Source organism: Pseudorca crassidens, chromosome 2 (assembly GCF_039906515.1).
Source record: "Pseudorca crassidens isolate mPseCra1 chromosome 2, mPseCra1.hap1, whole genome shotgun sequence".
Taxonomy (NCBI): domain Eukaryota; kingdom Metazoa; phylum Chordata; class Mammalia; order Artiodactyla; family Delphinidae; genus Pseudorca; species Pseudorca crassidens.
The window spans coordinates 141,827,696-141,852,242 of NC_090297.1; the positions used below are offsets into that span (position 1 = coordinate 141,827,696).

The 24,547-nt window shown below is 42.6% G+C and overlaps 1 protein-coding gene across 6 annotated transcripts in view; it reads right to left on the reverse strand.

The window, feature by feature from the left end:
- KCNK2 (potassium two pore domain channel subfamily K member 2) overlaps positions 1-24,547 on the reverse strand; it is a 231,246-nt gene that overhangs the window by 143,866 nt on the left and 62,833 nt on the right. For 2 of the 6 annotated variants that reach the window (XR_010941264.1, XM_067728958.1), the window contains exons 1-2: positions 16,601-16,736; positions 13,399-13,709 (exon numbers count right to left, since the gene is read on the reverse strand). Coding sequence is in view for 5 of the 6 variants with exons in the window: in XM_067728958.1 (XP_067585059.1) it covers positions 13,399-13,709; positions 16,601-16,649 (360 nt within the window). In the remaining variant the exon portion in view is untranslated. Of the gene's footprint in view, positions 1-13,398; positions 13,710-16,600; positions 16,737-16,769; positions 17,372-17,596; positions 17,712-24,547 lie in introns of those variants that run through there. The other 4 variants (XM_067728962.1, XM_067728961.1, XM_067728959.1 and 1 more) reach the window with 4 other exon arrangements.

A 24,547-nucleotide genomic window follows, 5' to 3' on the forward strand; every position in this document is an offset into this window, starting at 1 on the left:
TGTTTGCATAGGCCCTCGGACACACCAAGAATGCTCCCACCTTTGCATTTGCTGCCTACTCCTCCTCAAATGCTTCCTCCCAAGATCTCTACATGACTGACTCCCTCATTCAAACCTCATCCCAAGGTCACCAGCTCAGAGAAAACACAGCCCTTCTAGAGGAGCCCTGCTCCCATCATTCCATCTCACTGGGTCATTCTTTAGTCTTCAGAACATTTGTACTTCCTGAAATTATCTTGTGCAGCTACTTCTTCGTTTATTTTTTAGTCACTTCCCACTAGGATAGAAGCTTCATGAGAGCGGGACTCTGCCAATATAGTTCTATGTTGATGACTCCCCTTGCTTAAAACTACACCTCTTGGGCTTCCCTGGTGGCGCAGTGGCTGAGAGTCCGCCCGACGATGCAGGGGACACGGGTTTGTGCCCCGGTCCGGGAAGATCCCACATGCCGCGGAGCGGCTGGGCCCGTGAGCCATGGCCGCTGAGCCTGCGCATCCGGAGCCTGTGCTCCGCAACGGGAGAGGCCACAACAGTGAGAGGCCCGCGTAACACACACACACAAAAAAAACACTACACCTCTTAAAAAACATTACATGCAGAATGAATGAATGTGCATTTTAACTACCTCTTCCTTTAGATGAGTAAGTCTGACCTCAGGTCTGTCTAATAGCTGATAATGCTACCTGAATGTGATAGATGAATGCAAAAATGCTTCTGAGTGAGGATGCAGAAAGAGAACTCAGGATGTCCAGTGTGTGTCCAAATGCCCAAAAAAGTTCAGATTCACAAAACTATGCTGCAAATCAATTTTGTTTTCCTGTACGAGTGATAAGTTACTTTGACTTATCAAAATGTAATTTTGTCTTATAAAATTCTATTTAATAAAAACTGGGAATAAATCATTTGATGATTTGTTCATGGACTAGGACAAGTGGAAAACAGCAGCAGCCTGCCTACCTCCTGAGAAGCAAGAGAAAAACAGGTGTTCAAAGAAAGCCTCACTAACCCCTCCCTCATGCAACAGGAACTTCAGAACTGCACCCAGCAACATTTAAATTTCCTTACAGACGGGTAGGTAATTAACATTGTAAATTCTACTTTACCGGAAAAAAGCACAAGCACTAGAGCCAGCTTTAAAGTCAAAGCTAAGAAGACCTCTGCCATATTCACTAGCTGCTTCTTTGCTCAACAAACACCTGGGACCCCATCATCTGAGATGCTGCTATGTGAAAATATGCTGCCCACTGAAGAACATAACTTGTATGCATCTCCGTGGCTATTTTAAGGAAAATAAGACCTTTCCTTTACTTCCCCTGCAAAATAAAAGATAAGAATCCTAAATCCATCTAATAAGGATGTTTCTCCTTTCTAGTCCATTTGGGCTTGCCTTACTTGGAAATCTGTTAGTGAATCCTGACCACACTATCACTCTGTTGGAAACACACAGCACCACAGACCCATGGGGTGGTGACTTGGGTTAACACAAAACCTCCCTAAGGACTCCCCTTCAAATATGGAGGAGAAGTGAGGTAGCTCTGCTCTCGGGGTTAACACCAAAACGTCTAAATGGACACAAACCAGTGTCTCTTCCCCCATAAATCTCAGAATCTGCTTCCCTGGTACCATTAGTTTCACTCTTGTGCCGATCGCACATATGTCCAAGGAGAGTGGAGTTCATTTTATTGTACCTGTCACTTAAATCAAATGTTTTCAAATCATCCTCTATAGTATATGAATAACAGTGATAGGAAAGGAGAACTTTTCATTTGCCCAAAAGGAACATGTCCTGTTTTAGCAATTACGAGTTTCTGATGACTCCCCATACTCCTCTAAGTGAGCTTTAGCAAAATAAGAAGAGATGCAATAACTGTAGAAAAGGGACTTTACAGCAGCCAAGAAACTATTTTGGGACCCTAAAAATGGAAAATTTAAGAATTAAAGATTCTTTTCCCTGAAATATGCATCACTGCAACCCATGTGGCCATGTAACAGTGTCTACTGAGATTCTTCTCCCTTTTCACAGTACTCACATTCATTGCTTTACTTATTTCTGAAAGCTCCCTTAAATGCTACATCACCAGAGAACGCATTTTACTTCTATAAGCCTCTGGTAAATTTTGATTCCTTAGGTACGCCTGAAAAAACACATACTTTTAACAGTCTGCAATATTGGCACTTTCACTTAACATTACTATAAACGGAGGACTAATTACAGACGAATTGGAGCTCTCTCACTTATACGTAACAGTAAGTTCTAAATAAACTGGAGTTTTCTGAGAAAAACTAAAAGCAAAACAGAGTGAACGCACATGAAGAATATTTCTGAACACATATGCAAGTTAACTAATCACAGGGTAAAAATAAAGCACTACTGCGTAGAGAAAGTATGCTTCGCCAATCCAAAAGCTATTATAAGGGAGTACGTAAGGACATAGAGAAAAATTAATTAGCAAAATGTAAGCAGTCATAAAAAGAAAAGTATGTACTAAAGACTGAGAAAAAATGTTCTTTGTAAAAATGGGAAAATAAAAAAAATGAGTATGTTTGGTTACAGGTCTAAAAGAAAAGGTTTTAATAGTTTAAAAAATGTAGGTATAATAAACATATATTTGAAGGGATAAATGTAAATCTAAGTATCTGTTCTGCAGTTTTAATTTTACACTAAAAAGGGAAATATCAAAGTGTGGAAATACTACCATGATCCGTGAAACGCCTGATGTTCAGTTAAATTTTTAAAATCTCACATGCCTGGGTAAAGAGGCACACAAATGAGAACTGAGGCTCATCTTTGTCAAGTGAAAACTAATGGATTTGGGAGAAAATAACCCAGGCTACCCTCTTCAAAGAGTGTTTTCAGTAGCCTAGAAGAAGCCTCAAGTCACTGCAATTCTTTGCCTGAGGACATCATTCAACAACAACATACAAAACACTAGGCATCATCACAGTGGTAATAGAAATAAAACGGGGCGGGGGGCGGGGGGAAGGACAAGGAAAGAATTAAAACAGAAAGCCACTCTTGTGCTACATTATGATTCCTCCTCTTCTGGAATACTGCCCACAGCTCTAATTGACACTTCTCAAAATGTTAACTGAGCAGAAAGCAGTTCAAAAAAGGATAAGTAAAATAATCAAGAAGACACTGTAAGTGCTAAGGAAGAGATGAAAATACAAGACTACCAGAAAGGCAAAGACCCAAGACACACAGTATCACGGATTACAAAAGCATACAGAGGTGAGGAAGAATGAATTCTACATGCGGTAGGGGATGAAAATAAAAAAGACAGTGTCCCTCTCCGTAGACGGGAATTTCATGACTTGGTTTGCTAAATTCGCTAAGCAAATGGCTTAAAATTTAAAGGATGTAATTTTATAAAGGAGCAAAGAAAAACTTTATTGAGTAGAATGTAAGATGCTTATCTCAAGAGAAGGTACAAGGTGAAATGTGGTTATATTCAAACAGTTTAGATAAATTAAGCTTATGAATATTAGATCCATGACGGATTTTTCATAATGTCATGAGGCACTGGGTAAAGTTGTCCTTTTTAAGGGAACTGAGGTACTGTTTTCATATGTTCCTTAGATAGTTAAGAGTAAGAAATACTAAGCTAGATGAACTACTATTCTTCATTCAGCCAAGATATTCAAATGTTCATAAAAATGAAAGGCAGGGAAATAGCTGAAAAAGTTAGAAAACATCATCTCATTCCCTTACTGAAAAGGATATTACCTAACCTATGTGAATACTTAATAAATAACAAAATAGGAGGATCCCAATAGCACGACTGAAAGGAACCATCATTTATTTCCTGAAATGAAAACATTTCAGGATGTAGCAGTTCTACTACTACAAGATCTACAAGTAGATGAGTACTTCTCCTCTTTTGCAATGCCACAGGTTCTATTCTTCTATACTCTTCAATACTCCATACTTGAACTCTTCAGTCAATACTTCGGTTTCCTCTATTCATCACTTATTAAGAGAATGAACCTTTTCGACCAAAGGACCATAAGGGAATCTAAATCCCCCACCACAAGGGATGTGGGGAGTGCTAGTACTCTGTGTCAGGTCCTCTATGTCAAAACCCTTCAGACAATAGCTAACATGAAGACTTGGAATATTACTGAATCATACCCTACACAATGGTGAGCAAAAGATGGAGATGGCAAAATGGCATGCATCTGTGATCCCATGTGTGAACAATTCTGTACACACATGGGACATACGCATATGTGTGTGTATACACCAACACACACACACACCCTTCAGTCTATTCCATTTGTGTATAATGCCTAAAGAGAGGTCTTGGCTAACTCTGGAGGGAAGGATTTCAGATGTTACTTTCTTCTTGATACCTTCTGGTATCACCTGGATTTTGTACAAGATACTATTAATACTTTGTGAATGTTAGAAACCAAGAAAGGAGTAAAAGTGCTATAATCCTATAGATAGAATGTTAACTTAGTGTGTTCTTATAACTATTTCCCTCTGCTCTTCCTCCTTCCACTCCTGTCCACCTCTTCCATTCAGGTAAGAATCCTCCAGCTTTAAATCACCTTCCCTGACCTCACCTGCTCAGGCTTCAGCATGACTAATGCCCAACCACACACCTTTCTGCATAATATTTTAGTTGCTCACTGTGGCCTTATAATTGTACTTTCATTCTCCACAAGTATATATTTTGCCTTCACATTTACAGACCTGCTGCACCTTCTGCTGCTGATCTTTGCTTCTACGGCATGGATGCACCAGCAACTTAAAATGAAGAAAGTGTACCCTAGGTGCACAAGTCAGAAATCTGATTTAGTTTGTGGGGTTAGATTAAAGGGGATCCCAGGGAGAAAATACAACAAAATAATGTCACTCCTAAAAAGGCCTTTTGGAACAATGGAAACGAGCTATAGAGTCACCTGGATGACAGCTCTGCAACTCTAATGCTCGTTGTGCCACTCTCAGCATCTCAAGCCAAAAAAGGCTGAGTGACCTGGGGTTAAACATTCTGTGCCTCAGTTCCCTTATCTACAAAAGGAGGATCATGAAGAAGAAACTCTCTGTTTCCTGACCAAACAAAATAGAATACACATATAAGTACTTTTTAAAGAGATATAGCCTTGAACTAAATATTTATTGGGTATTTACTATCACTAGACATTGTGGTACACACATTCCTGTGTAAGTATCTAAGCAAAAGGCCCTGGAGATGGAGTCACAAGGAAGAATCTAATCAAGGTACCATTTTGTCTCTTTCTGAACTGCAAGGCACCTAATCTGTCTGTGCCTCAGTTTCCTCACTTTGCAAATGTGAATTAATATATACATGTCAGGGGATGTGTGAATTAAATAATATACCTTAACATGCAAAACGGTATTCAAATATATGATAAAATGAAAATATGGAATGTACAACTCTAAGAATTTTAGAGCCACCATCATAATTGCTATGGACAGATCTAGAATAGTCAAACTTCACTCTAATACTATCTGACTGAGCTTTACATTTAAGTCATATTTTAAGTTTAGACCAAAGAAATTGTCAGCCAAAAAATATTTTTAAATGTATTACAATGTATATGCAGAATAATTTTGCTCACTCTGTAATAACCATTCCAGCTATCAAATAGTGTCCTAGCCATTATTTTAAAATAATATTCCTTTTTAATCATATCAGTTTGGGTGATATTTTATTGATATATAATATTCATATAGCATTTTACTATTTTTTTTTACCAATATTAACTAGTTAAGTTTCATATATCCTTTGGAGACAAAATCATTTTCTGACAACTACTTTTATGTTTTATAATAAAAATCTAAGTATAATTAGAAAACAGTGAATGAAACTATCTCAATTGTTACTGGATGTACTTACACATAGAAAAAGTGTTTCCCTTTTCATTCTTTCACTCTGAAAGTCAAGACAGCATGAAAATAGGGGCTGGGATGGGAGGCAAACATAAGTTATCCTACTAAGAAAGTAGCAAGTGGGAGAGTCCCAGGAAAACTGGAAACTGACAAGGTTTTCTTTAAGACTTCTGTATCTCCCTTGATACCTAACTCCCTCTTCTAACTATGAAAACAGCACTCTTGAGAAATCCTCACCCTTGAAGCCCAGTCCTTTAAGTGATTCCTAGATAATCTGCTAAAATAATCCAAGCTACTAGAAGTTTACACATTACACCATCTAAAAATGCTTTTTCCAGAGATTAACCCAAAGGACGTAAAGTATTTTATGGGATGTTTAAATATTTTTCAGGCAATTTTTTTGTTAGAATCGGGTTCCTAAAGTCTAAATTCATCCAAAATATTGAACAGGAAAAGTAAAATTACTGATAAGAAAAGACAGCCCTTTTAGATGCTTTCTGGACAACATGATTTTGTGTCCATAAATAAAATGATCAAAGATGAACATACGCTTTCCAAAAGTGAAGCCAAACATTTAATATACCTCGATGCTTGTACAAACTAGAATAACAGCCACCAAACCATTGTATACAGAATCAGATAGTATCACTCACCACCATATACAATCAGTTCTAAGCATGCTTTTCATATGCTAAACCATCCCATTTGCCATTAAGAGAGCCATAATCCAAAACATAATTGGGCTCCCCTATTCAAACACTTTCAGTGGCTCCCATGCCTAGAGACATACTTTTTAAATGTTTCTTTTAAAGGGTTCCTACAGGCAAAGAAAAAAGAAACCTTAAGAGGTCTGGGGGCATAGAGTGATACAGCTTGCTAAAACAAGAGGAACATCCTTGACATCTTAGGTTGTAAATCAGTCATTCACGCAGACTTTGGATCTGTTCCTCAGCAACCTCTACATGTTGAAGTGCTCCTGGGGTCATACTAGAATCTCTGCTCATCTCAACCTGCACTCATTCTCCAGGTGATTTCATCCAACGTCTTGACTTTAAATGCTTTCTGTATAATGATGACTTCCAAAAGTATATCTTGGGCTTCCCTGGTGGCGCAGTGGTTGGGAGTCTGCCTGCCAATGCAGGGGACACGGGTTCGAGCCCTGGTCTGGGAAGATCCCACATGCCGCAGAGCGACTGGGCCCGTGCGCCACAACCACTGAGCCTGCGCATCTGGAGCCTGTGCTCCACAACAAGAGAGGCTGCGACAGTGAGGACCGCGCATCGCGATGAAGAGTGGCCCCCGCTCGCCGCAACTAGGGAAAGCCCCTCGCACAGAAGCGAAGACACAACACAGCCATAAATAAATAAATAATTTTTTTAAATTTCAAAAAAAAACAAAAGTATATCTTTAGCCTGACCCCTCCCCCAAAGACCAAACTCACATTTCCAGCATCCTACTCAACTTCTACCCTTGGATGTCCTCACAGGCATCTCAAATTTAACTTGACTGTGCTGGCCTGGAATTGGCCTGAGCCATTGGGCTAAAGTACCCACACAACACTGTCCCTTAGTAAAGGCATGAGACGCTCTGATCAAGAGTATTGTTTTATAACCATGACCTGAGGGGCTTCAGGGAGGTTAGCATCAGCTTGTCAGCGTTATTCATGGATAACATTGTGATGGATGATTTGCACCTGGTCTCAGAGAGACTCCTGGAAAGCTCTGCCACTGAGGCTGGTTATATAGCAAGAAAACGCCTGTGTGACCAGCAGGGGATCAGAAACTCCAGCCAAGACGCCATTTTGGCCTCCCTGGCCCGCAATGTTCTGTGCACACACTGGTGGTTCTTGGTCCAAGAGAGCAGTATGGCCTGGCATGGCCTGACAGAGGGAGGACAAGTCCAGCTGGCTCCTGGCGCCGCCAGACCCCATGCGGCGATATGACCCTTGCCTGTGGTGCAGATCCTTATTTGGGTGCTGTTGTTGTACTGCACCATGTTCCTACGTTATACTATAGATCTGTAAGCACCGCTACGTGGGGTCCTGTGAATCTTCTTCAATAATCGAAGCCCGTCTAATGGACACGATTAGTGCCCCAAACTAAGCTCCTGACATCACCCCCAATCCAGGTCCCCCTGCACTCCTCATCTCAGAAAAATGGGAACTGTATTCTTTCAGTTTCTTAGGACAAAAATGTTGGGGTTATCTTTGACTCCTCACCTTTGCCCTGCCCATCCCGTCCGTCAGTAAGTCTCATTGGCTCTCCTTCCAAGATATATCCAGAATCTGACCATATCTCACAACTTTCTCTACAACAGCCTTACTTCAAGATCCCCTTATCCATCACCAGGATTATTACAACAGCATCATAACTGCTCCCTCTGTTTCTGCCCGCGGCCTCCTGCAGTCTATTCTGAACTCAGCAGCCAGAGTGGTCCTGGTGAAACATAAGCCAGCATAGAACACTCATCTGCTCTAAAAAGCCAAACTCCTGATTCTCACTTACACGGCCCTATAGGACTTGGCCCACATTACCTGCCTGACATCATCTTCTACCACGCCCTCCCAGCATCCTTGCTGTTCCTCTGCAGGCCAGGAATGCTCTCATCTTTGGGACATGCTGGGCCCTCTGCTGAGTGTTATTCCCCAGACTGCCCCTTGGCTAATTCCCTCACGCCTTTCATCTAAAAGTCACCTTATCAGTGACTTTATCTAAAATTAACCACCAAGACCATCCAACGTTTCCCACCCCTCTTCACTACTTCATATTTTTCTCCTGAGACTTATCACTAACATACCATCTTCCCCCAGTAAAATGCAAGCTCGCCAAGGGCAAGAATTTTCAAGTGTTTTATCCTCTACTGTATTTCAGTGCCTGCGACAACGCACAGGGAATTCAACAAGAATTCAATAAATATATATGAATGAATACATGCTTATAGAATTAGTATAGAACAATGTTTTGTTTTTTTTTTTTAAAGTCTAGTTCATTGGCATTCTAGGAAGGCATGTAGCTCCAAGTATCCCCTGGTATACAACCAATGCCCTCAACGGCACATCTATTTCAGCTGCAGGGGAACAGGCCTAGGGTAAAGCCCACCTCCTTCCCGTGGAATAAGAGACCTTGCTCTACTCTGTTAGACTCGCTCATGCCGCTGCCCCTCACACCCAGACAATTCAGTTACGCCATGCCCTCTGCCTAGAACATGTACTGATTCCAATTTTTCCTCCAGAGAGCACTGATTCCACACTTAAAATCCAGTTTCCCTTTCACATCCTCTTCTGTGTCTTCCCAACTCTCACTGGGTGGTTAATTTCTTCCTCAGTAGCCCAGCTCCAATCTGCAAGTAGTTCTATTATAACTAAGTTTATAGCAGTCTCCTCCATTGACTCTGAAGGAGAGAGTACCTTAAGAGAAGCCATGTTTTCCCCCATCAATTTACTTGGCTCAATACCCAGCACAAAGGTCAACACACTGGAAGTGCTCAATAAATGTCACTGAATGAAGCAGTAAGAACAAAATTGAGAAGAGGGAACAGTGCAGAGAATATAATCCCCTCAACTGGAAGACTCCAAAGATCTAGACCTGAGGCCACCACATGACCTTGTGAAATGTGTCAGTTTCTTCACCCAAAAAGTGGATAGAATACCTTCCCCACCTACCTCACAGGGGCGTAGAGCTCAAACGATAAAACAAAAGTCAAATCTCCCATAAGATGTTTTCATTATCAATGTACAGATCATAGATTTTTGCCCCATTTTTTAATCTCAGAATTGACTCAGCAAACATGGAAATAACTAGATTAAAACCAGGTATATCTAACATAACCATGCCTCTACTGGTTTATGACATTCAAACAGGATAAAAGCAGGAAGTGTTGTCCAGAAAGAATATTAAAATCCAGGTTATATACTCTCCATATATATGGAGAGAGAGATATGTTATATAATGTAAATCATGATGTACAGAGGACTATAATTTGATATTTATTACACTCTAATATACGGAATATTAGGGAACTTGTCAGCAAACTTTATTAAATTTTTTTAGAGGCAGTAAATATAGGAACTAAAATCATAAGCTCTGGAGTCTGTCCATTTAGCTTTGAATAACAGTGCACTCTACCTTTTAGAAAATTAGCTCTTGGAAAATTAGCTCTCTCTGACTCAGTTTCCACCTAAGTTAAATATAGATAATAAGGCACATACCTCATAGGGTTGTTTAAGAGAATTAAAGGAGCTAATACATGGAAAGGGTTAAAATAGTGCCTCGCACATAGTAAGCGCTCATTAAAATTTGGCTATTGTTAATGGTATTCATGACTCTTGAAACTTAAAAATGTTTCCATATATTTTTCTGTACTGGCATCACACTAACAAATGTAATGGAAGTTGAAAAGTCAAAGTTTTCAAAATATTTCATCCCAGAAAAGTTCTCTTTGTCTTGATATCTCTGCCACCACCTCAATCTTGCCTTAGAGGGTCTTTGTCAAAAACAGCACTTAGGGACTTCCCTGGCGGTCCAGTGGTTAAGACTCCATGCTTCCAAAGCAGGGGGCCCGGGTTCAATCCCTGGTCAGGGAACTAGATCCCGTGTGCTGCAACTAAGAGCCCACATGCCGCAACAAAGATCCCGCGTGCCGCAACTAAGACGGGTACAATCAAATAAATATTTTAAAAAAACAAACAGCACTTAGATGGAACACACACGATGGGACTCGATAGCAGAAAAGGAAGTTGCTCTCATGTGCCTTAACGCTCCATTTTTCAATCTCCCCCCCCCACCCCTCCCACCCTGCCCCCAAGCCTAGGATACCCTGTGATACAACCACAGCATGGAATGAGGTTACCATCACCCACCCAGAGGTGTAATTAATAACTGGAGGCCAGATTAGGTTAACTGTACCTGACGTTGGCCTTACTGCCTGACTAGCCACTTCCTCCTCTTTGCCCACTATTCACAAAAGGAATCCAGAATTCCTTCTCCACCAGCATGAGGGCTGAACTTCTAACTTCTCCAACTGTTTTCCCCTCAGCACTGAAAGCCCTGGAAGAGTGGAGACTCCTACGAATAAAGCCAGACCAAGATTCTGAAGACCTGAACTCTCATCCTAAAGATACTATCTGGGGTAAATCATTCGGTTTCTTAGCCTCCTAATCCTTAATGCTGCGATATTTCTGCCTAATATACCCGCTCATGAGGTTTTAAGGGAGGATTAAAAGGGAAAATAAACACGGGAAAAACACTTGGCAATTTATGAGAACTATACAAATGAAATGTAATTCTAATATATGATTCCTGGCTCATTTGCTCTCCTCCCTATTTAGACACTGACTTTGATCCCTGGAGCCATGCCATTATAAAGATTTCTTTTACAAGAAGAAATTATGTTCAAAGAGAAAAAAATAATTTATTAAAACCATAGGGTTATAAAGGTGAGTGATATGACAATAAATAACAGGCAAACCTCTGCGTTTAAAAACAGCCAATAAGCACCAAAATCCTTAAGATTTTTTAAGAAGCAAAGATACTCAATAGGCAATGAATATTAATAAAGCTAAAATGGATTGCCTGTGTAGAGCAAAAAGAAAAATAATTAGGTCATATATTGAGCTCCGTTTGTTCATTCCAAAAACAATGTAGCATTTTTTTCCTGCCCAAGACAAACAACCTCACTTGAGAAAGTAAGTATGCAATTACCTGAATCAGATGCTTCCACCCAATTAAGAGATAAGCAGAGAAGGAAAAATAACAACAACAGCAAATAAACCTAATACGTCTTGAGCACCTAAATGCCTTCCATGGATTATCTCTTTACTCCTTACAGCAACCTTACTTGATAGGTATTCTTCCCTCATTCTAGCTAGACCTAAAGCTTAGAGAGGAAAATTACTCGTTCAAGATGACGCCTCTAGGAAAGTACTCAAATGGAATTTAAAACGTCCTATCGAATCCCACAGGTTAGGCTTTTACCACGACTCCATGCTCCCTCCACCAAAATAACATAGAGCTCTTCTTCTAAAACCCAAGGGAAGTGGGATTCTTTAAAGATTTTTGTACCTCTAAGGATGATGGGCACAAATTAAGAGTGAAGTGGAAGTGATCTCATGCAGGAACAGACAATGGGGTGGCTGGACTGCTGATATTAGTTGGCAGGTTCACTGTCAGTACTGAAAATGGCACCATCACCTACAAACAGTAGGGAATTCAGTATCTAATTATCTGAAGAACCTTTCCAAAATTTAAGTCAAATAGGTGAGATGCAGAAGTGTCTGAATGTGGTAGGAGCTAAATGAGGATCAGAGAATACTAGCTTTGATAGCTTTCAATAAGACTTGAACTAGAACTTGCGTGTGTATTCTAAAAATAGAGAGGGCTATGGAGGACAGAGGTAGCATTTGGGGATCCATGGCAAGAGGGAATAAAAGAGGAAAGGTCGTAGAACAAGAAACTGGATAAAAATCAATAATAATTTCTTCCCGCAATCGACTATTCCAACTCACTCAAATGATGTAAAACCAAACATAAGATGAGGAAGAAACTGCTCAGTTGATGGCTCACAGATTGTTTTCAATCCCATTTGACATAAATCTGGTAAGAAAAATAGGCTCTATAGGAAAATGAATATATGTACAATTAAAATGTTTCCACCAGTCAGATCTCTCCTTGAAAGAAAATTCTAGGGCTTTCTTCTCAACGAAGATTCTTGGTTGGACCAATGATTTGTTTTAAACAAAAGAAATCTACAACAAAAATATAGCCATCTCCAAGGAGTCTAACTGAAATTTTTAAATCATTCTGGGATTGATAATGTTTTTCCATAAGGGTACTGTTCTGCTTTAGAGAGAACAGTATTATTAAATTAAAACTAAATTAGTTTTTATTCAAAAACTCCATTTTTCTGTGTTACTAGTAAATTGCTTTTAGCTGGGGTCTAGAGACGCAATGATTAATCACTTCTCCCCAGACACCTAAAAAAGGCAGTTATCAGAGTTATGCTTTGGCTAGATTAAAGAAGTGAGCTATGGCTTGTTAGCCATGAGATGTATCCACCACAAACTCATCTTTTCTATCTTATAATAGCCATTGCCATGATTACTGCGCTTTTCTGCCTTATATTTTCCCCTCACTTGCCACAGCAAAGTTTCTCAGTCGGCAGTGGTCCTCTAACCCTGAGGGCCTCCAGCAAGGTAACCCTGTGTTAACAGAACTGTCCACTGGCAGTTCTAAGACAAGGCAAAGGAAAAGAAAGAAGGGTGACAACAGGACAGAAACAGAGAAACACAAGAGCAGAAGAGGATGAGAAGCAGCAGGGAGTGGGAGAAATAAAGAAGAAGAAAAGATGGCAGAAAGAAGAAAAGAGGGAGGGAGTGCAATAAAGAGAAAAAGAAACTGTGGCCAAGAGGTCTACACTAAGGAGAAAAGTGGGAGAGGACCCCACAGGCACATAGGAGGGCCTAGTACTAAGTTATCGCCTCTTATTCTTACTCGTCTTTGCCCACAGAGGAAACGGAATAACAACTTCTGGGTGCCAGTTACCTGGATGAGTTCGTCCAGCTCAGTCGAATTGACACAGGAGTGCTGGGAAATGAACGTCTGCTTCTGGATCACAATGGTGGTCCTCTGGGAAATCTCGTGAGGCTGCTCCAACGCTTTGAACACTGTGGCTCCGATGATCAGATAGAGGACGACCACCAGGAAGATCGTGGAGACCGTCTTCCATTTCATAACATTAATGGTCGTGTCAGTCTCCACCCGGGAAGCAAGCACGGTGGGTTTCGTGGAGAACGAGAGCCTCGGTTTAGAGTTCTGAGCGGCAGTTTTAGGATCCAGCAAGTCAGGGGCCGCCACTGCCAACAATAGAGAATGGAGGTTAGGTTGAAGGAGGTTAGAGGGGGCTGGCTCGGCTTCTTTCAGGGGTCAGCAAAGGTGGACTGAACTTGCTCTCCTGGTGGAAGCTCCAGAGCCTACACCAGAAGTATATAAGGGTTCAAGGGAAAGGGGCTGGGTCTTAGCTCTCTGCTGCTATTGGGGTTTCCGATGGGCGGAAAAAAACAGGAAGCGGACTAAGAACCTTTAAAAAAAAGAAGAATGCCTGAGGGCTTCCTAATTAATTTCAAAATTTGTATCTGTCCAACGTGCTAGTTAACACATTTGCAGAACTCCTAAGAGTTGATGGTACTCAGCTAGATATTTGAGGGCGCATAAAGAAGGCTAATGGATTATTCCTGTTCTCAAGAACTTAACACTCGATACCACAAGCCATCAGTGTAAAGAACGTTATCTATTTTTATTTAAAAATTCATTATAATAAAGGAATTGTAAGTGAATCTGCGATCCAAACGTTGTTGCTCGAAGTAGAACGTTAGTAATTATCTGGTAAAACATGATGGCAAATAAACCACTCAGTAGCTCAATCATTTCTTGTTGCTGTCCTCCAAAGTGGGCTCATGATTAATCACTGTCTGTATTTTGTTATTCAATCTCGGACATCTTTAAAAAAAACAAAAGTATTGCTACCCATTCTGGCACACAATCATAGGTGCAGTCTAGATGACAAGTTCCTTCCATTTCAACAGTGAAATTATCAAGAAAAACAATTAAAAACATTGCCTCACACCTCAGACCCTACATGCTCTGTACAGAGCTAATTGCTCCATTAGAGTAGATTTATGTATTCTCTTACAAATTCCCATATATTCTGAGGTGACTCTAAATCCATTTATTATTCATCTCAGCTGTTCAAAAATATCATTAATGGCTTTCCTTTAGAAAATTCAAGAGATACTAGACTTCCACTTGCTAAGGGGAAAATAAGCCATCTACTACAGAATTGGAAAGGCAACACTGAACCAAAAGGGGTAATAGAATGGCTGAAAGATGGGCGATTTTAAAAAACTCAACCATAATAATCAATTTAACATACATAATTGTTAGCGATATAAGTAAAATTACTTTAGTGTATATAATACAGGTTTAATAAAATGATAACCTAATCTAAAAAACACTTTTAAGTAAGTATATAAGAAATAATCTATGAAATTGCACCCGAATACCCTACAGGAACCTGAAATTACTCGAAAATAAGAAGTGTCGATTTTCACAGGGCTACATACCTTGCCCTCTTGACTACCACTGTGAGTTAAATGTAGGACTACCACAGCTGGAGTTCATAAAATAAATCATCTGTTGCCCATCAGAAAGAAGCTTTGCAAGCAAAGCTATGTGAAGCACCAGACCTAAGTAAGCAGTGTTGTATAATGATGACAGATAAGAGGGCTCCTCAATCAGCAAAACTCTGAATGGTTCTTACTTTGAGGAGAAGTCGGAGCTCTGATGACTTAACTGTACCCCTGTCTGCAAGCGGAGATTCCACATACCTACAGCTCATTTCAGCAATTTCCAATGGTTCAACCTGCTATAACAAGTATGTACACATTTTCCGCCTGATACAGTCAGCTGCTCCAAATAAAGCCACAAACTAGCAGACGCCTTTCACACGTGATATTCATAAAGGCAACTTCACCCAAAATCAGCACTGGATACATGTTTAATGTTTTAATTTTTTGAAACATTTTAACAGAAATGTTGATAACAGCTAAAATCACTGTCATCTGCTGTCTAGCCACTCCACCCCACCTGCAAGCTGCTTAGTGAGTCTCAGTGAAAAATAAAGGTCATAATCTAAAATTAAGCCATCTTTGGAATAAAAATAACAGAAAATCACATAGAAGCTCCATATTATCTCTCTGAAGGAAGCTTTCCAAGCGTTCTCTGTGCTCTCATATTTCTGATCTTTCACATCACTGGTTTCTGGTCTGCGGAACTGGAAAACACCAAGACTGTTTACCTTGATGCTCCCAAATCCTACTCCTAGACTGCAGTGCTAAACTAAGGTATTATTGATATAACATGCTTTGGGGGAAAGGGGACAGGTTTTTTTCTTAAGATTGTGGCTGTATGTTATTAAGTTAATACATTCCCTGATGGATTTTAATTCTTTTAAGCTATTGCCTTATTTTTTAATTAGCAGAAATATATATAATACATATTTGGCAGACAGAATGGGCAGAAACTAGTGAAATACCAAAATAAAAAACAACAGCCTTTCCCCTCGGTCTAATATGGGGTACCCTCTGGGTTTCCATCTCCCCGTCGTTTGATGTATGATCATGAAGAGAAGCTCCTTAGAACAAGGAATCAAAGATTCACCCTTTCCACACACTCTCCCGGCACCATCACTACCTCCCTTCTCTGCCCCCAGCACCTCACAGAGTCCTCTTAATCCTGGTCTCCCATCCTCACCCACGTATGTCTTCTTCGCTCCCGGGCACAACTGACGACTCAATACCAGGAGAAATGAGCTTTTTTCAGCACCACTGCCTATACCACCACGCAACGGGCAACAAGTGTGACCAGGGTCACCATGCGTCCTGCCCGTCGGCTACTCCCAAGAGCTGACCCTCCTCCTCCTTCGGAAACTCCCCCAAGTGTCCCAAACCCATACCCAAGGCAGATGCAAAACCCCCAGGCACCAGCGGGAGAGTGGGGAGAAGCAGCCAGGAGAGGAACCGGGGATAGATTTGCCTCCAACCCCAGATTATGACCCAACACCTTGGACGGGAAACGAAGGTGGAAAACGTCCGCTTGCTGCCGGCGGGGCTTTTGCAGCCCTCCCCGGACTGGTTGGGGCTGAAAGCCCGCGGCGGGAGGTGGGGAAGAGGGTACCTGGGGGTCTCACCTTCTCCTGCTCTATGGCCGGGTCTCTCCCGCGAGGCGCTGGGAAGCATGAGGCATGCAGCATTCACAATGTTTTGGGGTTTTTTTGTTTTTGTTTTTGTTTTTTGGGTTTTTTTTTTTTTTTGAAAAAGACGGACTTGAAGCTTTTACAAACACGCCATTGTACTCACTTCTTATTCAGAGACGGGCTGCGCGCTCCGAGCTGCATGGGCAGGCATTTTCCCCGGCTTTGTTTTACAAGGTGGGGAGAGCGGGGCTGGACGCGGGAGGGAGGGTGGGGGGAGCGTGAGAAGAAACGGAATCGCGGGAAGGAGGGGACACCGGCGGGCCGGGCAGAGGGCGAGGCCGAGGCCAAGTTGGGCTGGGGCGCCGCCGCCCCCGCGCGCGCCTGCGGCCGGGCCCGGGTCACCAGGAGAGCGCCGGCCACCCGGGTCCCGCGCCGGCCAGCAGCCGCCGCCGCCGCCGCCGGGCTCTCCGCCCCGGGCTCCGCGCTGGCCGGGCCCCTGCGCTGCGCGGCGCGGGGGTGGTGGGTGCAGCCCGAGCCGCAGTGCGCCCCGGCGTCTTTGTGCGCGAGCCTCGCTCAGCCCCTCTTCGCATGTCTTTGTGCGTCTCCCAGGCAGAGCCCTCCGTGCCCCGGGGGTGGAGATGGGGTGGAGGTGGCACGGTCTCCGCGCGCCCGGCGCCCTCCAGCCCGCAGCTCGGCCGCCCCCCGCCGCTCTCCCTTCCAGGCTCGCTCCTCTCGCCCCTCGCTAGTTCCTTTCCCTCCTTTCGGAACTCCCTCCCCTTCGCACCCCTCCCACACCCCACCCCGTCTCACCGCCTGGGCTCCCCTCGCCGCACCTCCTGCGAGCCCAACCCTCGCCTGCGTCTCCCTCGCCTCTTCCAAACTACCCCTCAAGCCGCCTCCCCACCTGGGGGCATAGCCATTGGATTCACCTGCAGTCTCTCCTTTCGGCCCCTTCCACTAACCCTGCCCCCTCCCTAGATCCTCACTCACTTTATCGGGCACAATTGGCTCCAGCCCATCTCCTTCCAAGTCGGGTCGCGGGGGTGTGGGACCGAGCTTTGGGGAGCGGGTTCCTGGACCCCAGCACGTGGGCATCCTGCCCTCCCTCCGACCGCCCCCCCCCCCCCCCGCCCCAGGGTTGTACAGAGACGTACACCTGAAACCCTTGCAGTGGAGGCGGTAATGAGGATGCTGATTTCTTCCAGTCTGCGCTTGGATAAGGGTTATCAAGTCACCACCAACCACCACCCCACCTCCAAGGGTGCTCGACCTAGGCAGCTAGCTCTGATGGGCAGAGTGTTGCACGCATGGGGAAAGCACCGGCAGCCAGGGTGAAGACATTTAGGGAGGCAAAGGGAACGGACGAAAAATCCATTCGGTCCCAGGGCGAGACCCCTTTTGCTGGGAAGAGAGGTTGCGAATGTGGTCGGTAAAGCAGCGGGGTGCGAGACCTCAGACCTCAGTCTGAACTCGGCGCTCCCCACACACCTCCGCATCAGGATCCCAGCTTGGCAGGTACCAGACTCCGCCCAGACTAGCAGACGGCCGCGTGGGGACAGCTGAACTCCTGGCGACCCCGGTGCGGGAACCGAACCCGCAGAGGAAGGAGAGAAAGCGCACAGAGAACGGGCTGCAGCTGTAATGAGCGAGTCTTCTCACCGCACACATGATATAGTGGAACTTCAGCTGGTTTGTAAACTCTTTTCTTCCTTCCCACTTTCGCAGCGGAATCCCCTGCTGACCTCCACCCTCCCACCTCTACCGCTGTGTGAGTTTATCTTCCAGAACTGCTGCTCGGTCAGACTGGAGTATTTCCCCACTTACCAGGAGAATTTCGTAGCGAAAGCTATAGACGTGAAGGAGGTAAGGTAGAACAGAAAGACTGTCGATTGTAAAAAGAACATTGTAAACCTTTCGCGAGGCTGTGGCCGTCTACGATTTGAAATGCCAAATTACTTTCTAAATTCCAGAATAGGTTCAGCCTGGCTGTCTCCTTCTTTCTCCTATTAAAAATCTCCTCCTTATTAGGAATTCCTTCCTGCTGGAATTGAAACATGTTTTTCTCGACTTCTGCTCTCAGTAATAGTATAATCGGATGTCCTTTCTCAAATGTGAATGCTGACTTAAAACCCTTTCAGACTCTCTGGGTCACAGGTAATATGCTTCCTGATCTGGCTTCTCTTTTTCATTCCTGGTCCTCCTGGCTACTGTCATCTTCCCTCACACACCTTCCGCAGTCCTCTCCCCAACTTTAAATGACTAAGACACTGCATCAGTAGGGTTCTCCAGAGAAACAGAACAGATAAGATGTATTCGTGTGTATATAAATTTTATTTTAAGGAATTGACTCACACAACCACGGAGGCTGTAGAGTCCATCTGAAATCCCCAGGGTAGTTCTGGAAAATCCGGCAAGAGTTAATGCTTCAGTCTTGAATTTCTTTTCCGGGAAACCTCAGTGTTTGTTCGTAAGACCTTCAACTGATTATATGTGCCCTACCCACATCATCAAGGGTGATCTTTCCTTAAAGTCCGACTGTAGATGTTAACCACATCTACAAAATACCTCCACAGCAACACCTAGGTCAGCGTCTGATTAGATAATTGGGTGCTATAGCCCAGCCAAGTTGACACATCAAACTAACCATCACAGGTATTACCTTCCAGATCCCCCAGCAGTTAAAGTTTCTCGTAACTCCTAGTCAGGTGTTTCACTATTTGCTTCCCAGGACAACTTATGCTTCTATTTTTGCACTTGTCACATTGTGTTGTGCTTCTTTAAACTAGACTGTAAGCTCAGTTAGGGCATAAACCATGTCTTTCTGTTCCCCACAGTATCCACAGTAACCAGTGACTAACGCTAAATACATGTTTGATAAATATCTGAATGAAAGTGAGATGGCAGACATCATTTATCTGGCCTCCTTCTAGATATTTGGAACTAGGCATCTTACATTTATAGGACATGAGATAAATCCACCACTTACAGAATCATTTTCTACCCGATCACAGGCTTTTTGTTCTCTGAGTAAAATGATCCCAAACACTTTGAGTATTCTTTTTTTTTTTGCACTTTTCCCCTTTTGCTCGGTGATTCTCTTTTGTTCCATCTGGGTCTTTTGCAAATTTAGCCACACCTTGCTAAGCACTGGTCCTCTGTCCAACTGGCTAATACTTACTGAAGTGTGGGATTAACTCATAGTTTAAATATGCCTGTGTGGTGCATCCCTTCCTCATGGGATGTAAGACTCACCACCAATCCCAAATGCTGATTTGCCATTTTCCCTCCTTTTCTCTATCAAGTCATGTGCGGCAGTGGTCCTCCATGTTCCCCTTGCATTATTCTCACGTTAGGCACACATATATGTAGAGGGCTGAGAGTAGGGGGCCACGGATTTACTTTACAGGGACATTAAAATAAGATTTGAAAAAGAAACAAACAAAATTCCAAACTGTAGCATTAGCAGGAATCATTCCAACAAGCTAGCCTCAACCTCACAAATTATTCAAAAGAACCAAGAAACTAGTCCCCACACTGACTCTAGCCCTGCTTTCTACTGCAGCCGCTCACAGCCCCCTCAATTTAAAGACCCCTACCCCTTTAAGAGCCACCTTGCACTTACTCACTGTGTTTCAAGTAAGAGGGAAAAAAGGGGATAGACTAGTTTGTGTATTGTTGCAACTGGAGAAACAAGGAAATGGGATGGTTTATCCTGTTTAATTTTATGTCTGCATTTCTCATACATATAAATCCCACCAAACTGTCATAGAAAAACTAGATGGACTCTATTTCTTTCATGCTGCCAGACCCAGGCTACTCAACACCCATTAACTTTATTTTAATGGACAGGAAAACCTGAAATATGTAATAAAGAGATTTAGCGCCCCCAAATTCTATACTCCCCTCCTTCCAGTGCTTTCAGAGTTGCTGTTATGCTCCAACCAGCAGCAAGAACTCTACAGGACTTCACTTTCATGTTCAGTTTCTTTTTTGACCTTGGCCTACTCCTAGTTAAAACAAAAAGTAAACAAAAAAAGAGCATGCCACTGTCTTTTCCATAATTCCATTCACACCTAGAATTTTGGAGTTAAGGTGACTTCTGTGGGTATCCTAACTCTGCCATTTGTGAACAATGTTGAGTTTGAGGGAGTCCCTTTGTCTCCCTGACCACCAGTTTCGTCATCTGCAAAACAGGGATACTACACTGAACCCACAAGAGATTGTTGTAAGAATTAAACACATATGTGTTTAACGTTGTAGGTCCTCAAAAGAATTTCATTCTCTCTTGTGCTTGACCTAACCCAACGAACCAGGGGGCTCCCGGCCTAGCAAGACCACCAACAAATTCCAACTCTATAATAAATCTTGGCATTTATTTAATCTTCTGGATAACACAATTGCACAGGTCTAAGATGAGGAAGAATGAATCACTTTTGTCAAATATCTATTAAGTGCCTACCCAGTACCAAACAGGAGCTCTGTGGATATAGCAAGGTTGCTGCCTTCATTAAGCTTATGGTCTAGAGAGGGAAGGTGCTAAACAAACTTAAAATTCTAATCAATGCAATAAGTAGAAGGTACAGATTACAAGAGTATATAATGTCGGAGGGTCCGGCAGGCCTGTCAAAAGAAGTGACATTACAGTTGAGCCCTGAAGATGAGCGTGGGTGGAGAGGAAGAGGCATAATGTAAGGAAAGAGCTTCCTTGGGAGAAGGAAGAACGTGTGGCAGGAAGAAGCTTGGAGAATTTGGGGAGCTCAGAGAGTGAGGAGTGGTGATAGACAGTGATCAAGCTAGAAAGGCAGGCAGAGACCAGGTCATAAGGCCTTGGATTTTAGTTAATGGGACTTCGATGAATTTTCAGCAGAGCACTAACTTCATCAGATGACATTTAAAAGAAATCACTCTGGTTGCTACGTGGAGAACAGAAAGAAGGTGAACACAAATGAAAGCATGTTTAGATGCTATTGCTTTAGTCCAGGTGAGAGACTCATGGTGACTTGTATGGGAGTGGAAGAGAGGATATGAGAGGGGGCAGCAGTAGACCATCAGGCCTCTGTGATCCACCGGGTATGGGGAGTGAATGCTGAGGGAGAGGGTGGGCATTTTCCAAGAGGTTCTAGTTCATGTAAACTTAGAGAAGACAACAGCATAGGCAGTACTTCAGTGAAGTGCCTGCCTGATGTGGTCCCTCCAGGGACACTTACCTTCCCCCGTTATGGCTGTTACGGTTCTTGTGGGACTCATCCCTGATTGTCGGTGTCATGTGTGTCCTGGGTCTCAGCCAACACAGTCATGATTCCTCAGCCTTTCAATTGGTTCAAGCACGGGGCTGTGACCCACTCAGCCAATGGAACTTATGCCAGGGTTTCTGAGGAAAGAGACTTTCATGCTACATCACTGATCTTGAACCTGAAAGTCTTGGAGACTATTATGACAATAAGAGAAGAGAAGCTACCTGAGAATGGAGCCAGTACAGAGCAAATGGAACCAAAATGACCAGTTCTTTGTGACTACATTTTATCAATCACCTGTATCAAACTACACCGTAAGCCATACAAATTTTCTTTTTGTATAAGCCAAATTTGTCTTGAGATTTCTGATACTAGAAAGTCCTAATCAAAACATTACAAAGCAAGGAACTAGAGAAAGTGAGAAATGATTTACCTATATGGGGTCTCTGGGTTGACCTCCAATGATTCCTGCCACCTGGTATTCATGCCCTGTGTTATGAAACCCTCCAGCCCCCTTGAATGTGAGCTGCTAATGAACAGAATACATCGCAAGCAATGGGATGTCCCTTCCAAGGTTAGGCTTCCCTCTTGTGCGTACTCTCTCACTCTCTCTTGCATCTCTCACTCTGGTGGCAGCCAGCTGCCATGTCATAAGGCAGCCTTGAGGAGAGGCCCAGGTGGACCTGGAAGTGGATCACCTGAGGTCTTCTAACAGCCATGTAAGTGAGCTTGGAGGCTTCCTTCCCCATTCTAGCCATGAGATCACTAGAGTCCTAGATAACAGCTTGAGTGCGGCCTCCTGAGAGACCCTGAGCCAAAACCACCCAAGTCAGTTCCTTCCAAATTCTTGAGCCTCAAAAACTGTGAAATCACCTGGAGGAAAACACAGGCAGAACACTCTCTGACATAAATCATAGCAGTATTTTTTTGGACCCATCTCCTAGAGTAATGGAAATAAAAATAAACAAATGGTACCTAATTAAACTTAAAAGCTTTTGAATAACAAAGGAAACCATAAACAAAATGAAAAAACCACCTGCAGAATGGGAGAAAATATTTGCAAAACAATGCAACCAACAAGGGATTAATTTCCAAAATATACAGACAGCTCATACAACTCAATATCAGAAAAACAAACAACCCAATCAAAAACTGGGTGGAAGACCTAAATAGACATTTCTCCAGGGAAGACATACAGATGGCCAACACACACATGAAAAGATGCTCAACATCGTTAATTATTAGAGAAATGCAAATCAAAACTACAATGAGGGATCACCTCACTCTGGTCAGAATGGCCATCATCAAAAGTCTACAAATAATAAATGCTGGAGAGGGTGTGCAGAAAAGGGAACCCTCCTGCACTGTTCCCGGGAATATAAACTGGTGCAGCCACTGTGGAGAACAGTATGAAGGGTCCTTAAAAGACTAAAAATAGAGCTACCACATGATCCAGCAATACCATTCCTGGGCATATATCCGGAAAAGATGAAAACTCTAATTTGAAAAACTACATACACCCCAGTGTTCACTGCAGTAGCCAAGCTAGAGAAGCAACTTAAATGTCCATGAACAGATGAATGGATAGAGAAAATGTGGTGTATATATACACAATGGAATACTACTCAGCCATAAAAAAGTGTGAAATAACGCCATTTGCAGCAACATGGATGGACCTAGAGGTTTTCATACTAACTGAAGTAAGTCAGAGAAAGACAAATATCATACGATATCACTTATATATGGAATCTAAAAAAAGTGATACAAATGAATTTATTTATATAATAGAAATAGACTCACAGACATAGAAAGCAAATTTATGGTTACCAAAGGGGAAAGGTGAGGAGGAATAAATTAGGAGTTTGGGATTAACAGATACATACTACTATATGTAAAATGATAAACAACAAGGACCTACTCCATAGCACAGGGAACTATATTCAATATCTTGTAATAACCTGTAATAGAAAAGAATCTGAAAATAACTGAATCACTTTGCTGTATACCTGGAACTAATGCAACATTGTAAATCAACTGTACTTCAATTTAAAAAAATTTAAAAAAAACTGTGAGACCAAAAATGTTTCTTGTTTTCGGGTGCTAAGTTTTGGGGTAATTTGCTATGCAGCAATAGATAGTAATACAACCTCTAAGAGTTAAATTCCAAGTAAGCTTATAAAGTGTCAGTCAGACCTGAGTTATGCAAGTTACTTTAAGAAGGCAATTCCTCAAAGGCCAAAATGCATTCATTTTGAAGTATTCATAAACCTAAAATTAGAATATGTCAATCAGAAGGGAAGTTGGACATCATTAGAAGAATAGCAAAGGAAGCAAAGAGGTAGGTGTTAGAAGTGCCCATACAAGTACTGTCTCAAGCAGTAGGTCTCAAGCTTGAGTGTGCATCAGAATTGTGTGGCGTGCTTATAGGACACAGATTGTTGAGCCCAGTGCCAGAGTTTCTGAGGCATTATGTCTGGGGTGAGGCCTAAGAACTGGCATGAATAACAAGTTCCCAGGCGATGCTAATGCTACTAGTCCAGGGAGCACACTTTACGAATCCTGGAGGAAAAGCAGAATTTGGGTTCACTCTGCTCTGATAGCTCATAATCACAGAGGTGGTTTTTGCAGTGGTAAGAGATTGGGCTAGATGACAACTCAGGCCCTCTGCCACCGTGGTTGGCAATCACAGCAGGCACTGGTACATATC